The 19,341-nt window shown below is 34.8% G+C and overlaps 4 protein-coding genes across 5 annotated transcripts; all 4 read right to left on the bottom strand.

Moving 5' to 3' along the window:
* Nucleotides 1-1,636: 1,636 nt before the first annotated feature.
* Nucleotides 1,637-4,109, bottom strand: rgs13b (regulator of G protein signaling 13b). Of its 2 annotated transcripts, none has more exons than XM_067396329.1 (5): nucleotides 3,920-4,109; nucleotides 3,732-3,791; nucleotides 3,557-3,618; nucleotides 3,245-3,411; nucleotides 1,637-2,326 (listed from the first exon to the last, which is right to left on the bottom strand). In XM_067396329.1, exons 1-5 carry the CDS (start codon nucleotides 3,994-3,996, stop codon nucleotides 2,138-2,140), a joined length of 555 nt encoding a protein of 184 aa, XP_067252430.1. In that variant the 5' UTR covers nucleotides 3,997-4,109; the 3' UTR covers nucleotides 1,637-2,137. The 2 variants fall into 2 exon arrangements, with proteins under 2 accessions (XP_067252430.1, XP_067252429.1); XM_067396328.1 differs by having other exon boundaries at nucleotides 3,557-3,621; nucleotides 3,920-4,104.
* Nucleotides 4,110-7,512: 3,403 nt separating this feature from the next.
* On the bottom strand, nucleotides 7,513-12,166 carry si:ch211-117l17.6 (regulator of G-protein signaling 21). The gene is made up of 5 exons (XM_067398721.1): nucleotides 11,680-12,166; nucleotides 11,492-11,578; nucleotides 11,128-11,180; nucleotides 8,288-8,454; nucleotides 7,513-8,024 (listed from the first exon to the last, which is right to left on the bottom strand). The coding sequence occupies exons 1-5, from the start codon at nucleotides 11,754-11,756 to the stop codon at nucleotides 7,845-7,847; spliced, it is 564 nt and encodes a 187-aa protein (XP_067254822.1). The 5' UTR covers nucleotides 11,757-12,166; the 3' UTR covers nucleotides 7,513-7,844.
* A 1,105-nt stretch (nucleotides 12,167-13,271) lies between these two features.
* LOC137029183 (platelet glycoprotein V) lies at nucleotides 13,272-16,419 on the bottom strand. The gene is made up of 2 exons (XM_067398722.1): nucleotides 16,339-16,419; nucleotides 13,272-16,018 (listed from the first exon to the last, which is right to left on the bottom strand). The coding sequence occupies exon 2, from the start codon at nucleotides 16,007-16,009 to the stop codon at nucleotides 14,108-14,110; it is 1,902 nt and encodes a 633-aa protein (XP_067254823.1). The 5' UTR covers nucleotides 16,010-16,018; nucleotides 16,339-16,419; the 3' UTR covers nucleotides 13,272-14,107.
* Nucleotides 16,420-17,296: 877 nt separating this feature from the next.
* On the bottom strand, nucleotides 17,297-18,532 carry uts2d (urotensin 2 domain containing). The gene is made up of 5 exons (XM_067396903.1): nucleotides 18,436-18,532; nucleotides 18,217-18,321; nucleotides 18,068-18,105; nucleotides 17,505-17,598; nucleotides 17,297-17,409 (listed from the first exon to the last, which is right to left on the bottom strand). The coding sequence occupies exons 1-5, from the start codon at nucleotides 18,530-18,532 to the stop codon at nucleotides 17,384-17,386; spliced, it is 360 nt and encodes a 119-aa protein (XP_067253004.1). The 3' UTR covers nucleotides 17,297-17,383.
* Nucleotides 18,533-19,341: the final 809 nt, after the last annotated feature.

The raw sequence follows: 19,341 nt of genomic DNA on the forward strand, positions 1-19,341 counted from the left end.
GCATTCCAGATTGACTATAAATTGACATCATGAGTGAAAGGCTCTATATTTAAAGCTTTTAAATTTCATTACAAACTAAATTGGGCATTAGCTTTTTGAGCAAGAAACCATGAAACGAATGGCTAAAGATTTCAGTCCCTAAATTGAGACAGTTCCAGTCACAGTCACAGTTCTGCTTTGCCCTTGACCGACATATTCAAGTTTCTCCAGCAGGACAGTCCCTACTATTAGTCTGAAGTGTCTACTAAATGGCAAGTCTCACAGAGGAAGGCTTGCGTCATAAACTATTAGATATGCAAGAGCAGAAATGTCCGAGTTGCAAGATCTCATGACTTTTCAGTAGCTGCTGCAATGCACACTTCTCTGGCGCTTATGAAGTCTTTCTTTCTTAATTCCCTGTTCTGTGGGAACTGAAACTCGTCTGTTCCTGTTTCATAGGTAATTGTTTCACTAAATAGTCATGGGATCTGTCAGCCAAATGGTTAGAGAAGAATCATTCCTATAATGTTTTAATTAAATTAATTGACAGGAGCTGTAAAGTTCACATTTAGTGGTGCTTTTGGTGTTTGATACAATATTGGTAACAGATGTGCTGTCTTGTTTTTCCGGGAGAACATCTAAACATCCTTAAAACAAGATCAATTTACTTGAGGGGTAAACTGCATTTGATAATAAGACATTTCACACAATATATTGACACCACATTGGTAATTTTTATATTTATCGTATCAGGTGATATTGGAAATTTACTTGTTTCTGTATATTTTTTTAGATTTAGATATAGCAATAACTTAGGGAGAGTTTATGGCAAGATCTAACCCTTTAATATGTGTTCATTGTTTTTAGAGAAATATATATTTATATATCCAACAGTTATCATTTAGAATATGAAAGTCGTTATCAGCTTATTGCGTTGGCCAGAATACTTAAAATATATATATATAATATACACAGTCAAACCCAAAATTATTCAGACACTAGATATAATTTTGTGTGTGTGTGTATATATATACACAGTATGTATATATATATATATATATATATATATATATATATATATATATATATATATATATACACTGTGTATATATTAAAAAAAAAATTATTCAGACACTTTGACCTGCATGTTTTGCTTAAGTGTTATCTGACATAATTAAGATTCATTTTTTCTGACACAGTATAACACTGCAATCTTGTCATATTTTATTACATTTTTTTTAAACTATAGTGAATAAACTGTAATAAATTTTGGTTTGACTGTGTGTGTGTGTGTGTGTGTGTATATATATATATATATATATAATATATATAAAATTCACATTAAAAGTTGTTTTTAACTTGTTTTGAGGGTTTTTTTTTAAGTTTTCAGTAATTCGTAAAAGCAAAGGAATCTGGGTGTACAATATGAAGATATCACTTTGAAGCAAGAGAAAAAAAGAAAATGGAGTGAAAAGTTCAACAGTGTCCAATTTTTATTTTATTGTCCTCAAAAATGACAGTGGACATAACAAAAGTCAACATCCAACCAGTGGCTGCGGATAATAAATAGTATCTTCATTTAAATTAAACTTTATAACATTACAAGTAATGCCTACGGTTTTTGTGTGTGGCACACATGCTACAACTGTACTTACTGTTATTATTATTATTATTATTATTATTATTTTAACTTAACCTCTCTAGTAGGTCATTTCTTTCTTTAATGTTATACATCTGTGTGGAAATTAGGCACTGATGTTGAAATAGGATATGCCAAGATCCTCTCACAAAAGTTTTTTTGTTACTAAAGTCATTGTAGGACATGGCAAAGCAGTTCTGGAAGTGCCAGGAAAAGACAATAGTGTTGTCCCCACACTTGTAGCTTCGGAAACCACCGGAAGGGCTTGAAGGAGCTGCGTCCTTATCTACACAGGAAGCACCCTCAGTAAAGAAGCACTCATGGCACTTCAGTAACATGTCGGACTTGTGTTTCTTGTCATTTGCTTTGATATCATCAGCATGTTCCCAACCATTGCTCCTTTTTGTCTCCTGCTAGTTTCAGAAGTTCCACACGGTGGGGGCGCAAGCTTTGGGGTTCTGGTCCTGCGCACAAACCAGACCGTTCCAGTTTTAGCATTGGTGTGATATATCCATATAGTCATCCTCGAGGATCATCTGCAGCAAGGGACTCGAGGAGGGTCTTGTACATCTCAGATCGTAGAAATCTGGGGTAAGAGTCACGTTCCATCAGACCGTAAACGATCTTCTGAGCCTCGTCGAAACACTGTGTCGTCGGACTCCTCACGTTCCTCTTGATTTCCTCCCGTGTGTGATAGTCAATGTTTATCTGCGATGCAAATGAGAGGCATTTACGCTATGCCTACTCTGGAAGCAACCAATTACGAGATGTACTTTCCAAATAATGAGACATTGCAATGGAAATATGCAAAATTAAGTCGTAAAAGCGAGAAATAATGTATCACGATTAGTATAAAACAACATTACCACATTACAACCATTAAGGCATTTAGAAGCCATAGTTTATACTGTGTAGGGGCCAGTATCAGATAACATTATTCATTTCTTTATTTATTTATCACATTCAAGCATTGTTCCTTATATTTGTTTTACATCTGGTGTTGGGATCCTCTGTTGGGGGATTATAATATAATATAATAAAATGTAATAATATAATATAATATAATATAATATAATATATTGGATTTATTTATATATATATATATATATATATATATATATATATATATATATATATATATATATATATATATATATAATATTATAATTGCAGAATAAATTAAAAATATTTAGTATAATAAATATTATAAATTATTATATTTATTATACAATTTACTATTTATTATTTGTATAATTTTAAATTATTTACATTTTATTTATTTATTATTTTTATTTATTAGAATATTTTAATACTATTTTAATTAAAATATTAAATTTTTTACTAATTAACATGATTATTAATCCAATATATATATTACATTATATTATATTGCTTCCGTGTATACATATGGTTAGATAAATATGTTTGAGCGTAAGTTAAGTATAGAAGGTATAAAATTCTTTTTTTTTGTTTTTGAGAAAAGACAGAGCAGCTGTGCAGCACATCAAAAACTATAATTCAACTGAAAGCATATTGCAACCCTACAGGCACTTCTAGTATATAGACATTATTATGTAGAGATTTACTAGCGTATAGCGTCAGGGTGTTGTATGGTGTGTCCTCTACCTCTTTCGGAGATTCTGCTTCGACGAATTGCTCGAAGATTTTCCTCGCCTTCGAGCTCATCTTATAGGACGACGTTATCTTCTTGTAGTCCTCACACGTCAACCAGAATTCGATGTTTTCATCGCTGAATTCTGATTTCAGAAAGGTGCGGAATGTGGCCAGGCCATCTGGAAGGGAAGCAAATGCGGGTTCGCGTCAAAACAAAAGGCGCGAATGGAAACCAGCACCTCTTTAATTTACTAATGTTTTAGTTTACTCTCGCCTCAGCAAACCAATGCCAAAAATAGCTTTGGAAAAAAAGAAAAGACTTACATTTGGAACCGAGAAGCCGCTCCAAAGACTGGGACCATTGTTGGGTGTCTTCTAAACTTAGCCTGCTGAGATCAGACGGGTTTGATTAGTTGACCATAACTGGATTAGAAGCAATAACTCTTGTTTGAACTATTTTGGACCTGGTGTCCTTATATGAGTGTCACTTTTTCCTTACCTCTCTGGAGCAGAGGAACTGGTGAACATACGCTTTAGTCGGCACATGAGGTTCTTTCCTCTATGGAGAGAAAGTCAGCTTTGTTGTCGTCATTTCATGCTTCACACATCCAAACCTATGCTAAAGCATGCTGGGACCCATAATAGATTCCCTTTTGCTGATAGCTGAGTAAAAATGCCTGCACTTACAAGGTCTTGTTTCTCCTCAAGTCGTCTTTATCCATGTTGAAATCCGTTGGGAGAGGTTGTGGGATTAGGCCAGGCATGGTAGAGTGAGGGCTTATTGCCCAGAAATCCACAGCACGGTCCTGCTAGTGATCATGCTGCACTTGGTGCTCTACAGGTTTCCCTTCTGCGTATCCGGCTCTGCTTTTTATGCCCTGCGACGGTTGCTAAGGGTTCGTTTCACCAACAGGGACTCGGCGAACCACAGCAAAGAGGAAGCCCCATCGAACCCTCCCCCTTCACCCAGTCAGTTTCTCGTGTGCGAAAAGCATAGCCTGTTTCTTCATATTTTTAGACATGTAAATATACATGTACCTTCTGAAATAACAGATAAGCAAATTACAAATTTGCATGTTTTGGCTTTTTCAGTAATCTACGGACGTAACAGGGCCAAGTTGTAATGGCAGACAAATGAAAATAAGAGTCAAATGAGATGGATAGGCTGCTTCGTCTTTCTTTGTTTTGCTTTTTATTAGCATCGAAGAAGGAATCCTTCTCCAAACACAGATAATGAGTAACTACCTTCACCTGCACTAAAAGAAAAGTTCAGATTAGAACCAAAAAGTGCTTTACAGAATGGAGAACTGATGTTGAAGTTCTTCAAGATCTTTGGTTCTCTAGTGCTTTGGAAAACCATCTATGTGAACCCAGAAACCGACATGCTGATCTAAAGACGAAACATTAAGAACCTTTAGAAACTATGGCCAGAAATATTTCTTGTTAGGAAAACTTCTTTGCTGAACTAACTAAACAAAAGAATGCTTGACTATTACATTTTAATGGAAACTATTTAACAAAAGTGAAAAAAGCATATATCACAGACCCGTTTAGGTCTATGACTGTGACTGTGTGTGATAAATACGTCTCTGAAAGTATCAGATAATTCAGGTTGTATAATGTCTATGTGGTACAACTCTACAGAAATGTAATGTTATTTATTAATAAAAAGTCATATGGTGTAACCAACATGCAGGAATCTGTAGGGAAAAAGAGTATGATATTATAAACCCCGGCGGACAAAATGTTTTTATGACGTGATCAGTTCAGGTTGTAAAATGTCATGTGGTGCAACTCCACAAAATATTTATGAATTAATTGATGATAATTGTAAAAGAAAAAAAAAAAAAAAAGAGCTTTTGAACTTTTTTGGAAATTGTTGTGTACACTCACATGTTTTCAAGGGGTGTGGAAAATATGTACTTGATGGTTACACTACATGACATTTTTAGTGATCACATTGAAACTTTTCTTGAAAAGGGTATAAAAGTTTTTCCGTGCCATAAGAAACTAACCTATATACAAAAAAGTACATTCATAAAAACTAGATTTTTAAAAGATATCCTTTATCATGGTCACTCATACGTCATGAACCCTTTCAATGGGCCATTTTCATGTTTTATTTTATTTTTTTTAAGTGTATTAATCCATAGTAAGTGACTTTGCTACGTTTCTTTCTCCATACGTTTATCTAAAAATGGATATAGTTAGTCAAGTGTTCACATTAGACTCCAGCATGTGTAGACATCCTCAAAGTCACCTGACTGGCGCAATATCTCACAGCTCCACATATACTGTAACACTGTCAGTTTCTCCATTGTGCGCAATTGAGCAATTTTTGTGCCCCGGGCAATGTCAGAACATTACTCATTTCCTTTCAGTTGCCATGGTGATTGTGTTTTGGCAGCAGATGATGGTCAGATTGTGTGAGAGATTGGTCAGGGTGTCATCCACAGGCTGAAAATGTACAGATTGGTGAAACGGTTTGTCAATAATTTGTGCATCCGCTGGATAGTCTCATGAGGAGAGTTTTCATTTGTGGCAGTGTTACGACATGATTTCACATCGATCTCATTTCTGAGTGACAACATACATGTTGCGCTGAGATGAGCAATGAATGTATGTGAAAAAATCAAATAATTCGAAGAATTAGAATTAGTTGTACATCATATAAGCAGCATATATTCCATATATTTAATAAAAAAAAAAAAAAAAAAGGATGATTTTTCATGAAGTGAGCTTAGTTTTTAAGTGCCGGCAATGCAGTATCTCCTACTTTTTTATTATTATGTTTTGTCACGTTTGCCAGTAGGAGGCGATCTTAAAATGTCAGCCCTGTTACTTTTCTGGTTTATATTTTGATTTATATGAATGTGTAAAGTACAATGATTAAGTGAATGTTTAGAAGTATTAATTGTTTCTCCTAGACAGCCGTGAGATTAAATCTAAGCTAATGCTTCTCAAATTTTTCTTCTGAGAAAGTCAGTGACTGAACTTACTTTTACATTATATAAAATATATATAATATAAATAATTATCATTCATTTTTGAACTGTATATCAGTTGTTATTGTTGTTGTCGTTCCGTTTTCTCCACAGCCGTTTCTAAGAACTTCAATATAACTCCATCCTGAGCTTTGAGCAATAATTGAGCATTAACATGTTTTTCTGCTTGTATTTATATCATCAGCATCATATTTTAATGACCAAGTGAATCAAATAATGTTCATTCACTAATACTTTTATACTAAAAAGCATTTTAATCCAATAAACATGATTTTTTTTTTTTTCCCCAATATGACGGGAACAGATATTTCTTAAAACAGTGGTGTCTTTATTGCTTTCCCCAAGAAAGGGCATACACAGAGGATGATCTACCATGCATCACATGGCCGTTGACATTCACTGTTTTGGTGGAATTTGAAGTTAATCAAACATAGTTATTCTTAGCAGCTCAAAATTGCCTTTTTAAGTCTTGAATCTCAGGATGTAAGTCATTGTCAAAGTGGGGTCAAGCAGTGACATAGATTATTATTGCACTTTATGGCAATGTCTCTTGCTTAAGGCTCGTCTCTGCATCAGTTCGCTCGGGGTCGGACATGTCACCAAAACACAACTCTTCACAGACTATGGAAAACGTTGGTTTTCTGCTCATAATTAGTCAGAGTCCAGACGGTCTAAATATAGCTAATCTGCTGTTTACAGTATGTTTGTGTGTTCTAATCATAAAGATTTAATGATGTTCTCTCATTCTTTGGTCAGATGATAATAGTGAATGCCTAAAAAATATTGTCAAAAAGTCAATGGCTACCAATTCTGTGCACTGAATATTTTATCTCAGTGTCTACAGTTTGTTAATATAGTCATTGTTCTCAGAAAAAATACATATAAAAACATATATATTCGATACTACATTATATTGGTAACAGGGTAGAAGCATAACCTATAGAGTCAACCCTGTTACCTTGAAATTGTTACTGTTTTAGTAACGGATTTTTGTATATTTCTTTGTTCCTTAATATTTGAGGACATAACAACATTAAAATGTATTTCTAATAAGCACCTTGTAATTTCATGGCCTTGGATACATTGCTTGTAATATCGAATTAAACTGTAAAAGTCAACCCTGTTACTCAAGATATTTTCGTATTATAATTTTTTTATAGGAATGTGTAAGGTATAAAGTGATGTTTTGCTGTAACTGGTCCCATGTGGTCTCATAAATGTTGCGTAATAAAAGAAAAGAAGACACCACAAAATACAAACAAATATTTGGTCTCAACTAACTGCGTTTATGTTGATGTCACAATACAATTTATCAACATGTTTGCCTGGCTCACAAGATCAACTTTTCCTAGAACAGAACAGCCCATCTCTCAAATAACAGTGGAAACCATGTAATATACCTTCATTCTAGATCATTTCCTGTGTGACACTTTTATTTTTTCTCATTCATCTTATCACTCAAAACCGATGAAGTTGAGCTCACCACATACACTTTCTGTTCTCCTCAGTCATTTCCTCTAAACCACGTGCATATGTCCTCTTTCTGTGCGCTGGTTCATTAAGAAACCTTTTTCCAGTGAAATAGTTGTCACTGGTACAGTATAGGTCTACATTGGTTTCCTGGCTGTGTTCCTCAGGTTCTGATAGGCCTCAGATTTGAGGAACCGTGGGCAGGAGTCTTTCTCCATCAGTCTGTATATATGTATCTCAGCTTCATCAAAACAAGTGACGTCAGGCTTCACCAAGGATCTCTTGATCTTTTCACGAGTGTGATGGTCGATGTTGACCTGTGAAAATGTAACATTTAAATCTATGAAAGATGAATTCAAAGATATCTATATAGTGACAATTTAACTCATTTAAATCGTGTTTAAAGCAAATATAGCAGATGCAAAATTTCTTGACTCGTTATTGATACATTTTAAAATATGTGTCATTCAAATTCATATGTGACATATATTTTATAAGAAATCTGGTGCCTTAATAATGAACTGTAACTGTTTGGAAAGGCCCTACTCTTTTTAATGCTTAAATAAATGCACATGCTGACCTCTTTTTGAGCCATGGGATGGAGAAACTCTTTGTAGATATCTGCTGCCTTGTTAGAGAGTCTGCCAGATGAAGTCATTCGCTTATATTCCCTGCAGGCAAGCCAAAAATCAATGTTCTCCGCACTAAACTCAGACTGGAGAAATGATCGAAAGGCAGCCAGGTAGTCTGTTTGGAGAAGAATGTTCAAAATAATGTGAAATAATATACAAAAAGGGAGGGTTCACAGTGATAGAACCATTTTGGGTTCCCTAAAAAAAAGATTTCAGTCAATGGTTCTTCAAAGAAGTGTGAAAATCATTTTAATAATATAAGGGTCTGTTCACACTTGTACGGAAGAGGATTAGGGCCAAGCAATAATAAAAAAATAAAACCATCTCAAGATTAAATTGTTAAATTGCGAGAAAAAAATTGTTAAATTTCGAGAAAAAGGTCGAGATAAAATGCTATGAATAAACTCATTAAATTACGAGAAAAAACTCGTTAAGTTTCAAGAAAAAAGTCGAGATAAAATTTTGAGAATAAACTCGTTAAATTCAGAGAAAAATGTCATGAAATTACGAGAAAAAAGTTGTTAAATTACGAGAAAAATGTTGTTAAATTTCGAGAAAAAGGTCGAGATAAAATGTTGAGAATAAACTCATTAAATTACGAGAAAAAAACTCGTTAAATTTCAAGAAAAAAGTCGAGATAAAATGTTGAGAATAAACTCGTTAAATTATGAGAAAAAAGTTGTTAAATTACGAGAAAAATGTTGTTAAATTTCGAGAAAAAGGTCGAGATAAAATGTTGAGAATAGTCATTAAATTTTGAGAAAAAAGTCATTAAATTACGAGAACAAATTTGTTAAATTACGAATTTGTTCTCATAATTTAACGACTTTTTTCTAGTAATTTAACGACTTTTTTCTCATAATTTAATGAGTTTATTCTCAACATTTTATCTCGACATTTTTCTCGAAATTTAACACGTTTTTTCTTGTAATTTAATGAGTTTATTCTCAACATTTTATTTAGACTTTTTCTCGAAATTTAACAAGTTTTTTCTCGTAATTTAATGAGTTTATACTCAACATTTTATTTAGACTTTTTCTCGAAATTTAACACGTTTTTTCTCGTAATTTAATGAGTTCATTCTCAACATTTTATTTAGACTTTTTTATCGAAATTTAACAATTTTTTCTCGTAATTTAACGAGTTTATTCTCAACATTTTATCTCGACTTTTTTCTTGAAATTTAACAACCTTAATTTCGAGATGGTTTTATTTTTTTTTATTATTGCTCGGCCCTAATCTTCTTCCGTACACTTGGCAGGTTTTTTTTTGAATAAAAAGAAATTGCTCTGTTGGGTACACTTGTAGTTCGGTTCTCTTGGTTCTTTTGGTCCAGAGCAAAAGAAAAAAAAAATTATACATTTAGTCCTGGTTTGCTTTGCGTTTTTAACACAGAACCTAAAGATCCAGAAACACAACAATAAAAAAATACCATAAACCATAAACAATAAAAAAAATCACATTTCAATACCAATTATGTGCACTGAATATTTTATCTCAGTGTCTACAATTTGTTAATATTGTAATTGTTCTCAGAAAAAATACATCTAAATCCATATATTTGATACTACATTATAATGGTAACAGGGTAGAAGCATAACCTAGTCAACTAATATATATAGTAGAGTCAACCCTGTTACCTTGAAATTGTCACTGTTTTAGTAATGAATTAATAAAACCAAAAATAAAAACAATGACGCGTTCACACTGTAATTTTTAACACAGAACCTAAAGATCAAAAAAAAAAAAAAAAAACACTATAAAATAATGTGTATATTTTGAGAGGGGGGGTATCCCCCTCTGCCCATTTGCATTCCCATCCCCCCCATCTCAGGTGTCTAGGCCCACTTGTTTGGGGTGCACCAGGGTTCAGACGGCAGAATTCACACTTATTCAAATGAACCACACTAACAGAGCAATCACACCAGAGTTCGTTTTAATCAAACCAAACCTGCCAAGTGTGAACACACCCTTAGTGTGGTTCATTTGAATAAGTGTGAATGCTGCCGTCCGAACCTTGGTGCGCACCAAACAAGCAGACTGAGGTGAAAAGGTCATTGAAAAGGTGGACCAAAAACATCTAAACTAATCAAAAACAGGAAGTGATGTCACAAGTTACGACCCTAAAAAGGACAGTTTGTAACCAGGCCGCTTTAGGCCACCATTGACTTCCATAGTAAGAAAAAAAAAATACTATGGAAGTCAATGGTGGCCCAAGGTGGCCTGGTTACAAACTTTCTTCAAAATATCTTCCTTTGTTTTCAACAGAACAAAGAAATTTATACAGGTTTGGAACAACCTGAGGGTGAGTAAATGATGACAGAATTTAAATTTCCTTTACAGTTCAGTACAGGCATCGGAACTGCATCTCCTTGCAGCAGATCTTTGTTTGTGTGTTTGTTGTGTTTGACTCCTTTACATTTTATAAGCTCTTCACAAGTTCTGGTATAATACCATCATATGTGCACACATACATCAAGCGCATTTAGCTCAGAACACAATGTCACAAAATATACATCATAAAAGCCGTTGTTGTTTTTGTTTCTTTAGGTTCAGCCTTAAAAATGACTGTGTGAACATTAAGCACAGGACTAAATGTATCAATTTCCTTTTTGGTCTGGACCAAAAGACCCAAGAGAAGCAAACCACACCCCAAAGAACCTTTTTCCACTATAAAGAACCTGTAATGCGAAGGTTCAATGGATGGGGTTCTTCACTGAACCATTAATGCCAATAAAGAACCTTTATTTTTAAGAGTGTGTGTATAATGAATAGTGGTTGAACTAACCTCTATTTTCTAGCAGATCAGCTAGCTTTGGCCCATGTGTCAAATGGTCCTGTCTTAAAAAGATGAAGAAATTAGTGGCTGAAATAATTTCTGCCATGCATAGTGAAACACTTTTAAATACTTTTGACAATTTTAAATTTAAATGACCTGTGGTGTGACATGCAATACTTTTTTTTTTTTTTTTACCCATGTTTTTAACATCATTTTATTAAGACTACATGCACATTTGTACTATTTGAACTGTTATTTGTGTTTAAATTAAAAATTGACTTCTTATGCATCAAATACCCATAAACTAATGATCTCAGTTTTAATTATACTATATGCTACACATACAACAAAAGGCTATGGCTTATAAACTTACTGATAATGAGATACTTCAGTCTTTTTCTGAATCAGAACACATCTGATATTGTTTTTCTGCTTTTTTCTGCTCAACAGAACGTCCATTCTATGGGATGAAAAATTACTGTAATATATATCCATCTTCAAGCATATCAGTCGATTAAGAAGTTCATATGTAGGCTATGCGAGACAAGTAAAAATATTTACGTTATTGGTTGTTTCTTATTCCGAATGAGATCCTTAAAATCGTAGATCCGAATCTTCGAGAAAAGCAGTTTAGGCATCGTAAGCCGGTGGCGGGTAATATTTATTCAGAATGATCCGCTATGTTTCATGGTTTTGACAGACTTTTCCCATCTATATACGGTCGCCAGGCAGATAGAGTGGGATGTTTTCATACCTGAACATGTTCACACAAATCTCTGGATTCCATTAACCCTACGAATCTTCCGTCTATCCATGACTCATAATTATCACAACATAATGTCTGTTTTCATGTTTACTTTTGAACTGGAAACGCATTAGGCCCATGTAATAGTCTATTTTGATGTTTCTATGACAGCACAAGATTTGAGGATTATAATAACAACATTTAGGCCTTGAATGGAGTGTGTATTAAACGGTTGGTTCACCCAAAAATGAAAATATTGTCATTTATTACTCACCCTCATTTATTTCCACACCCGTAAGAACTTCGTTCATCTTCGCAACACAAATTAAGATATTTTTGTTGAAATCCGATGGTTCAGTGAGGCCTGTATAGCCAGCAATGACATTTTCTCTCTCAAGATCCATAAATGTACTAAAAACATATTTAAATCAGTTCATGTGAGTACAGCGGTTCAATATTAATGTTACAAAGCGATGAGAATATTTTTGGCGCGCAAAAAAAATAAATAAAAAAATAACGACTTATATAGTGATGGCTGATTTCAAAACACTGCTTCATTAAGCTTCGGAGCATTATGAATCTTTTGTGTCGAATCATGATTCGGATCACGCGTCAAAATTCTACACGCTGATTCATTATGCTCCGAAGCTTCCTGAAGCAGTGTTTTGAAATCTGCCATCACTATATAAGTCGTTATTTTGTTTTTATCTTTTTGGCGCACCAAAAATATTCTCGTCGCTTTGTAACATTAATATTGAACCATTGTACTCACAATTTTAGTACATTAATGGATCTTGAGAGAGGAAATATCATTGCTGGCTATGCAGGCCTCATTGAGCCATCGGATTTCAACAAAAATATCTTAATTTGTGTTCTGAAGATGAATGAAGGTCTTACGGTTGTGGAACGGCATGAGGGTGAGTAATAAATTACATTAGGCTATTTTCATTTTTGGGTGAACTAACCCTTTAAGGCCGTAGTTTCTCTAAAATGTTTCTTTTATTTTGGGATTACGTATTTTTTTAACAAGACATTTAAATAAAGACGCGAAGTTGAACGGGATCAGTATGATCGAGCCGGGACTCGAACTCGGGTCGCCCAGGGCGCGACAGATCAGCTGTTGTCCGATTTTAGATGAATGAAGTTACTTCTGACTAAAACTTGACAAACATGTAACATTTCTAGTAGTTAATGTATGAAAACCATCCTTTACTCTGATGTTTCAAATATGTGAACCGGGTCACATCCTGTTAATGTTGTAATAGTTATCTTCAGGAGTTGGCGGATGGACCGTCACCGCACCTCCACAGGCTACTAACAAACACTTCAGAGTTTCAGTCTCACACCATACGTCAATGTTGGGCTCGTTGAGGCGTATCTTCAGTCATGTGGGAGTGGTAAGAATCTGATGACAGTGCTCGGTAGCCTAGCCTACATGTTTGCTAAGTAGGCCTAAGCTAAACTACAATAGCTACAACATGCACACTCTTTTACCTAGAAAATTAACCGAACGAATAAATAAATAATAAAAATGGTAAGGTTGGCGTGTGTGTGCATATTTACTAATTATTTGCAACGTGAATATCTCCTCATCTAAAATAATTAAAACAGTAGGCCAAATTGTAAAAAATAATAATTATGACTCATTAAAATAGCCTAACTAATTTATTTGTTTGAGGAAATAGGTCGGCTGGTGCTATATAGGCTAAATATGTTATATTTGCCACATAACTTCTGCTCTGTATTGTGTAACCACGAGGTGGCATACATGGCAAAGAAAACACTCTCGAGGTAGGCTACAGAAACATTTTATTTGGTCTTCCAGATACAATTTTGCAAACAGCGAGCAAGGGTGTGTCCATATTTTTTTTTTTTTTTTTTTTTTTTTGGTGAATGTAAAGCATTGGAATGTGGAAACTGCAGAAAGGAAAACTCATGATTCGTTGTAAATGGCTGTAAATAAATGCTTACAAGAATATACATTTATGGTCATGCTTAGCTTTCAGTTTGTCATAATTTTTTGAAAACCAAGAGATTAATTTTCACTGAAATCTGGAAACAAGAAAAACTTTTGACATAAATTGTTGTGCTGAACATCATTGAGGAAAAATGCATGATAGAAGCTTTTGATTAGTGAACTCAGACTTTTGTTTTCCCCATATATATGTATGGAGTGGAATTAGTATGCATAACAATGTGCAAAGAAAACACAGCATTTTCCTATATAATACCTTGAAGCTTTCTCTAGAGTTTGACTTTGAAGCTTCGTACTCTTCTCGCCTTTATTCTCTGATGGTCTCCCAAAGTGACTTTCCCTAACACCCACATCACCTTATGAAGTCGATACAAAGCATACATGGTGGCCACAATCAGGACTACACCGATGACCAAGAGAACAATGTACAAAGCCATCACAAAGCCACTGTATGGAGCAGTCGTCGGGACAGTCCACAGGTACACCCAACCACCGTAATGATTGTTGTGAACAATTTCAGGTCCGTTTTCCAAGACAATTGTATTGTAGAACACCAGATCATCGTTGTAGTCATTGCCTTGTTTTATGTATGCATCTTCAGGAGAAAATAGAGAGGCAGTTGTTGCAAAAGTGTTTGAAGTTGAAGTCACTGTAGTTCTTGGTTTTGTGCTTGTAGCCGAAGACGATTGGGGGGTTGATGTTGCAGGAACCTGTGTGGGAATGATGCTTGTAGTCATAAATATTGTCTGGAAAACACCCCGACCACACTGGAGGTCTTCATAGGTCAATGTTTGCAGCGGATGGTTTTGTAAGTGGTACGGTTCATAGCATGCTACTCCTTTGTCTAAGTCATTGATTACCCTTGGGTTGTTGCGAATCCATTCTGCAATACCCAAAATACTACAATCACACTTCCATTTATTGCCACTAAGAGAGAGAACATTCAGCACCCTTGTGTGTACAAAAATATCTCCAGGGAGATACCTTAGATGGTTGTGGTTCAGGTCCAGTATTTCTAGTCTTGAGGCATTGCAAAAGATTGTCGCTGGGAGAGACTCAAGTTTGTTATCATTAAGATTTAGAATTTTAAGACTAGTCAATCTCGAGAAGATCTCCGGGTCCAGTGCCCGAAGGTTGTTGTGTTTCAGGGACAGTTTCATGAGGTTGGGCAGGCAACAGAAGAGCTCCATTGGTAGGGAGGTCAAATTGTCGTTAAAGTGTAAGTTGAGAAGCCATAGGTTGGTCATGTTAGCAAAAAGGTTCCAAGGTACAGTGACGAGATTAGTTCCGTAAAGGTTAAATTCTTGGAGCCTCGACATGTTGCCCATCAGCTGGTCAGGTAGGGAGATCAAGGGGTTCTTGAAGAGGGTGAGCTTGGTTAGGTTGGGTAAGTAGTAGAAACTTTCGGCTGGAATATACTTGAGTTGGTTGCCTGACATTGAGAGGGTGAGCAGGGATGGCAAGTGCCAGAAAAGACGTGGAGGAATCTCTCGGATCTGGTTCTTCTGTAGCATTAACAACAACAGGTTGCTTAGATGGTCAAAGGATCCACTTTCCAGAGTCTCCAGGTGGTTGGCCGAGAGTACCAGAGATTTCAGTTGCCTTAGGTTGTGAAAAACCGTGTTTGGGAGGCTCCTCAGTTGGTTACCAGCTAAGTTTAAGTAATTCAGCTTAGTCAAGTTCTGGAAGACGTCAGCCGTCAGCTGGGAAATGCGGTTCTTGCTCAAATCTAGCTCCGTTAGTTTGACCAACCCCTTGAAGAGGTCTGAAGTGATGGAAATTATATTGTTATCATCTAAATGCAGTTGCTCCAAGTTGTTCTGCTCACTAAACACATTGGGTGGGAAGACAGTGAGTGCGTTTGATGACATTTTGATAGACAGGAGCTGTGGAGCACCGTGGAAGGCTTCTGGTTGAATGGTGTCAAGAGCGCTATGCGTGATCATTAACCGTAGCAGAAGAGAGAACGACTGAAAACTTCTGTCTTTGAGGACCTTTATGTTTGTGTTGTTTAGCAAGAGTAGAAATGTGATGGTTGGGTCGAGAGGGGGTATGTCAGTGAAGCCCCCAATGCATTTTGCGGAACCCCTAACATCACAAACGCACCCACTGGGACAGTGAGCACTGAGGGTGAGCTGAGGCAGAAGCTGAAGTATAAACGTGAACCACATACTCTCAAACTGGGGAACAAATATAGCTACATGTTAGTATAAGAATCACATATTTGCAAAGCCCATGTCTTCATTAAACAGTTGACCAGTTCTTATTTTATGGAAATCAATTGCAGCATATACTTCACTTTCGATTAAAAAAAGGTTAAACCTAACCATGCTTTAAAGGGATAGTTCACCCAAAAATGAAAATCTGTGAAACAATGGAAGTCAATAGGGTCCAAGAAAGTCCATACAGGTTTAGAATGACAGGACAGAATTTTCATTTTTGGGTGAACTATTCTGTTTGTTTCCAGAACAAATAAATGAATTAGCAGTGTTGAACTTACCTCTCGTAAGTATTGAAGACTGTCTGGATAAAACGGATGTGTTCATGCTTTTAATAACCATCATTTGGAAAAGCTCTTCCCTTTCTACCCATATCTTGCTCTGCAGTGCAGCCCACATGGAAGACTGCATCCGTCTTGATGAGTTGTTTTTGTTTATCTGATTTGCCAGTTGAATGCCAGTAAATGGTTTCAAACTCATACTAATGTATTCATTTGTATTCATTTTGTTTACCTCTCAGTCTTCATCATGTGCACTTGTAAAGGGTTTTGTCTTCCAATTTTTCTCCCAATGTATACGTCTCCCAATGTCACGGTCATATTGTGTTTGTGTGTGTGTGTGTGTGTTTTTACTAAATGTTCAGTAATGCATTGTGGGACATTAGAAACTGTCGCTATTGAAAATTAAATCAGTGGAACTTTTTTATTGTTCTTTTTATTTTATTTTATTTATTTATTTGGAAAGAAAATATTAAAATAAAATTAAATTAAATAATTAAAAAAAAGATAAATTTTTACCTTATTCTTGTTTGACAGTTTTCAAGTTAGTTTAATTCAGAGTTTCCTTAACTAATCCAATTTTTTTATAGATATTGTTTTATTGCAGTAATCTTCTGTCTTCATATGTTCAAAAGAGTCCGTATAAGAAAATAAGTCACATTTGGAATGTTCAGCAGTCTCAACACTAGAGGGAGGCAAGAGCTCTTATCATTCAAAGCAGAAGACAATCAGTTCTACATTTATGTGGAAAATATTCTAGTAAAAAAAAAAAATATTTACTCATGCGTTTTATTATTAACTCAAGATTCATAAAGAATGAGATGAGATAGTAACATCCATAAATTTCACTTGATGTTTTATTGATATTACATTTAAATAAAATACATTTTTTGTTGTAAGAGTACAGTCATGAGTACATTATCATTATCATGACACATTATGAATACATATAATTACATATCTAAAAATGTTCAGCTTGTTTGATACATCTTAAGGCATTGGATTATTCTGCAGATTTTCTTGCTCCTGGCTCTCCACTTTAAGATCCTCAAACACAGTATTTCCAGAAACAGGCTTAAAAATAAAATGGAAAAATTAAGTTATACTAATAAGTGCATTTACATTTGCATTCATGCATTTTATCCACCGCTTAAAAAAGTAACACTCACCATCATCTCTTTTGCTGGTCATCAATCTCTCTTTTTCTATTGCACTTGAAACCAAATTTCTTTCTAGATTTAGCTCTTCTTGAAGGGCCGCAAGCTGAAACAAGGATTTCTGACAATTAGCTTTCATAATAATATTTGTATTAATATATTTGCAGATGACTTACAAAGTGTAGTCCATTACAGAATACAAATTACATGTTGAAAATTGTAATTAGTAATGTAATCTATTCATTACCCATTTTAGGTAATAATTGGATTACTTTTAGATTACTTTTGACCTTACATAGAAATTTTGACCTATATAACAATACTTATGTTGAAAATATGTAGAAAATTTGTCATCAACAAAATGAAATGCATTAAACATCACATCAGGGTTACTCCAAATCACTGTATATTTGTATATTAAAGGGATAGTTCACCCAAAAGTTAAAATTCTGTCATCATTTACTCACCCTCAAGTTGTTCCAAACCTGTGTGAATTTTTGGGTGAACCATCCCTTTAATATATACTTAAAAACAAACTTTTTCCATTACTTGCACATAAGCAAAATTAAACATACCCCCTGCAGCTCTGTGATTTTTCTGGCCAGCTCGAGTCCTGCAATCCATCAAGAACATGTAAGTAAGTGCAGGTTTGTGTATTATAAGATGCTTAAAATAAATTTTCATAAAAAGTTTAATAAAAATTTAATAAAATTGGTTTATTTACCTAGTACATCCTTTTCTTGGACAGGCATGATGTTTTTCCGTAGTAAAAATGCCAAAATCTGATTCTGGATGTCAGAATCATCTTTTGAATGGAAAACCTGGTTTACTGTAAAAATGGAAATATGCAGTTCAGATCAAAATCGGCCAATTAAGAACTATGATCAAGAACATGTACCATTTCAATCTGTCATTTAGTTTAAAATAATTAAAATGTTCTCACCTGGACTTGCAAGGCTTCTTGTATGAACGTTGAGAGCACCAATCAGAAGTAAAAAAGCAAGTAGTGGAAGAAGACTTCCTGAGGGTTTTCTGTCCATGGCACTGAGTACAAGCTTCTGGTGCGTATTTGCTCCTATACCTGACCGAATTCTCTACTGCTGGAGGCTCATCAGATGGGATACTTTTAATCAGGTGTGAAGACGTGAGAATGTGTCATCGCTGTAAATCAAAAGTGTGACGTGTGCGTTCTGTCAGAGGGCTATATCTAAAAGAGCGTCAGTGACAGATGGGACTGATGTTCTGATGTGGTCTCAGGGCCAACGACTATCAATCAATGAGAGGCGGTTTGAGGACAAGAGTAAATCACCAGTACTACTGGGTATCATTCATCTGTGGATGGTAAGATGTTCTTGGCATTCTTCTTTTAATTTAGTTAAAAGTTAGTGCGAGTCAGTGCCTGGAATAACAAAAACAATGTAATGATGGATATAATAACATGTCATTCTTCAAATTTGGTGGCTTTTCATTCTGATAGAAACTCTAATTGCATTAAGACTTCAAACACTGAGATCCATTTCATAATCAACAGGCCTATTGTGTTAAAATAATACTATAATATATATTTTATTTTCTGGGTTAGAGATTTTAGCTTTTCACAATTTCCATAACAATATTTCTTAAAATTAATCATAGACAAAATAATTTTGCAACAATTAACAATGAATAAACTCTGTATTTACCATATATATAATATACACAAACCCGATTCCAAAAAAGTTGGGACACTGTACAAATTGTGAATAAAAACAGAATGCAATGATTTGGAAGTTTCAAATTTCAATATTTTATTCAGAATACAACATAGATGACATATCAAATGTTTAAACTGAGAAAATGTATCATTTTA

The sequence above is a fragment of the Chanodichthys erythropterus genome, chromosome 10 (genome assembly GCF_024489055.1).
Source record: "Chanodichthys erythropterus isolate Z2021 chromosome 10, ASM2448905v1, whole genome shotgun sequence".
Taxonomy (NCBI): Eukaryota; Metazoa; Chordata; class Actinopteri; order Cypriniformes; family Xenocyprididae; genus Chanodichthys; species Chanodichthys erythropterus.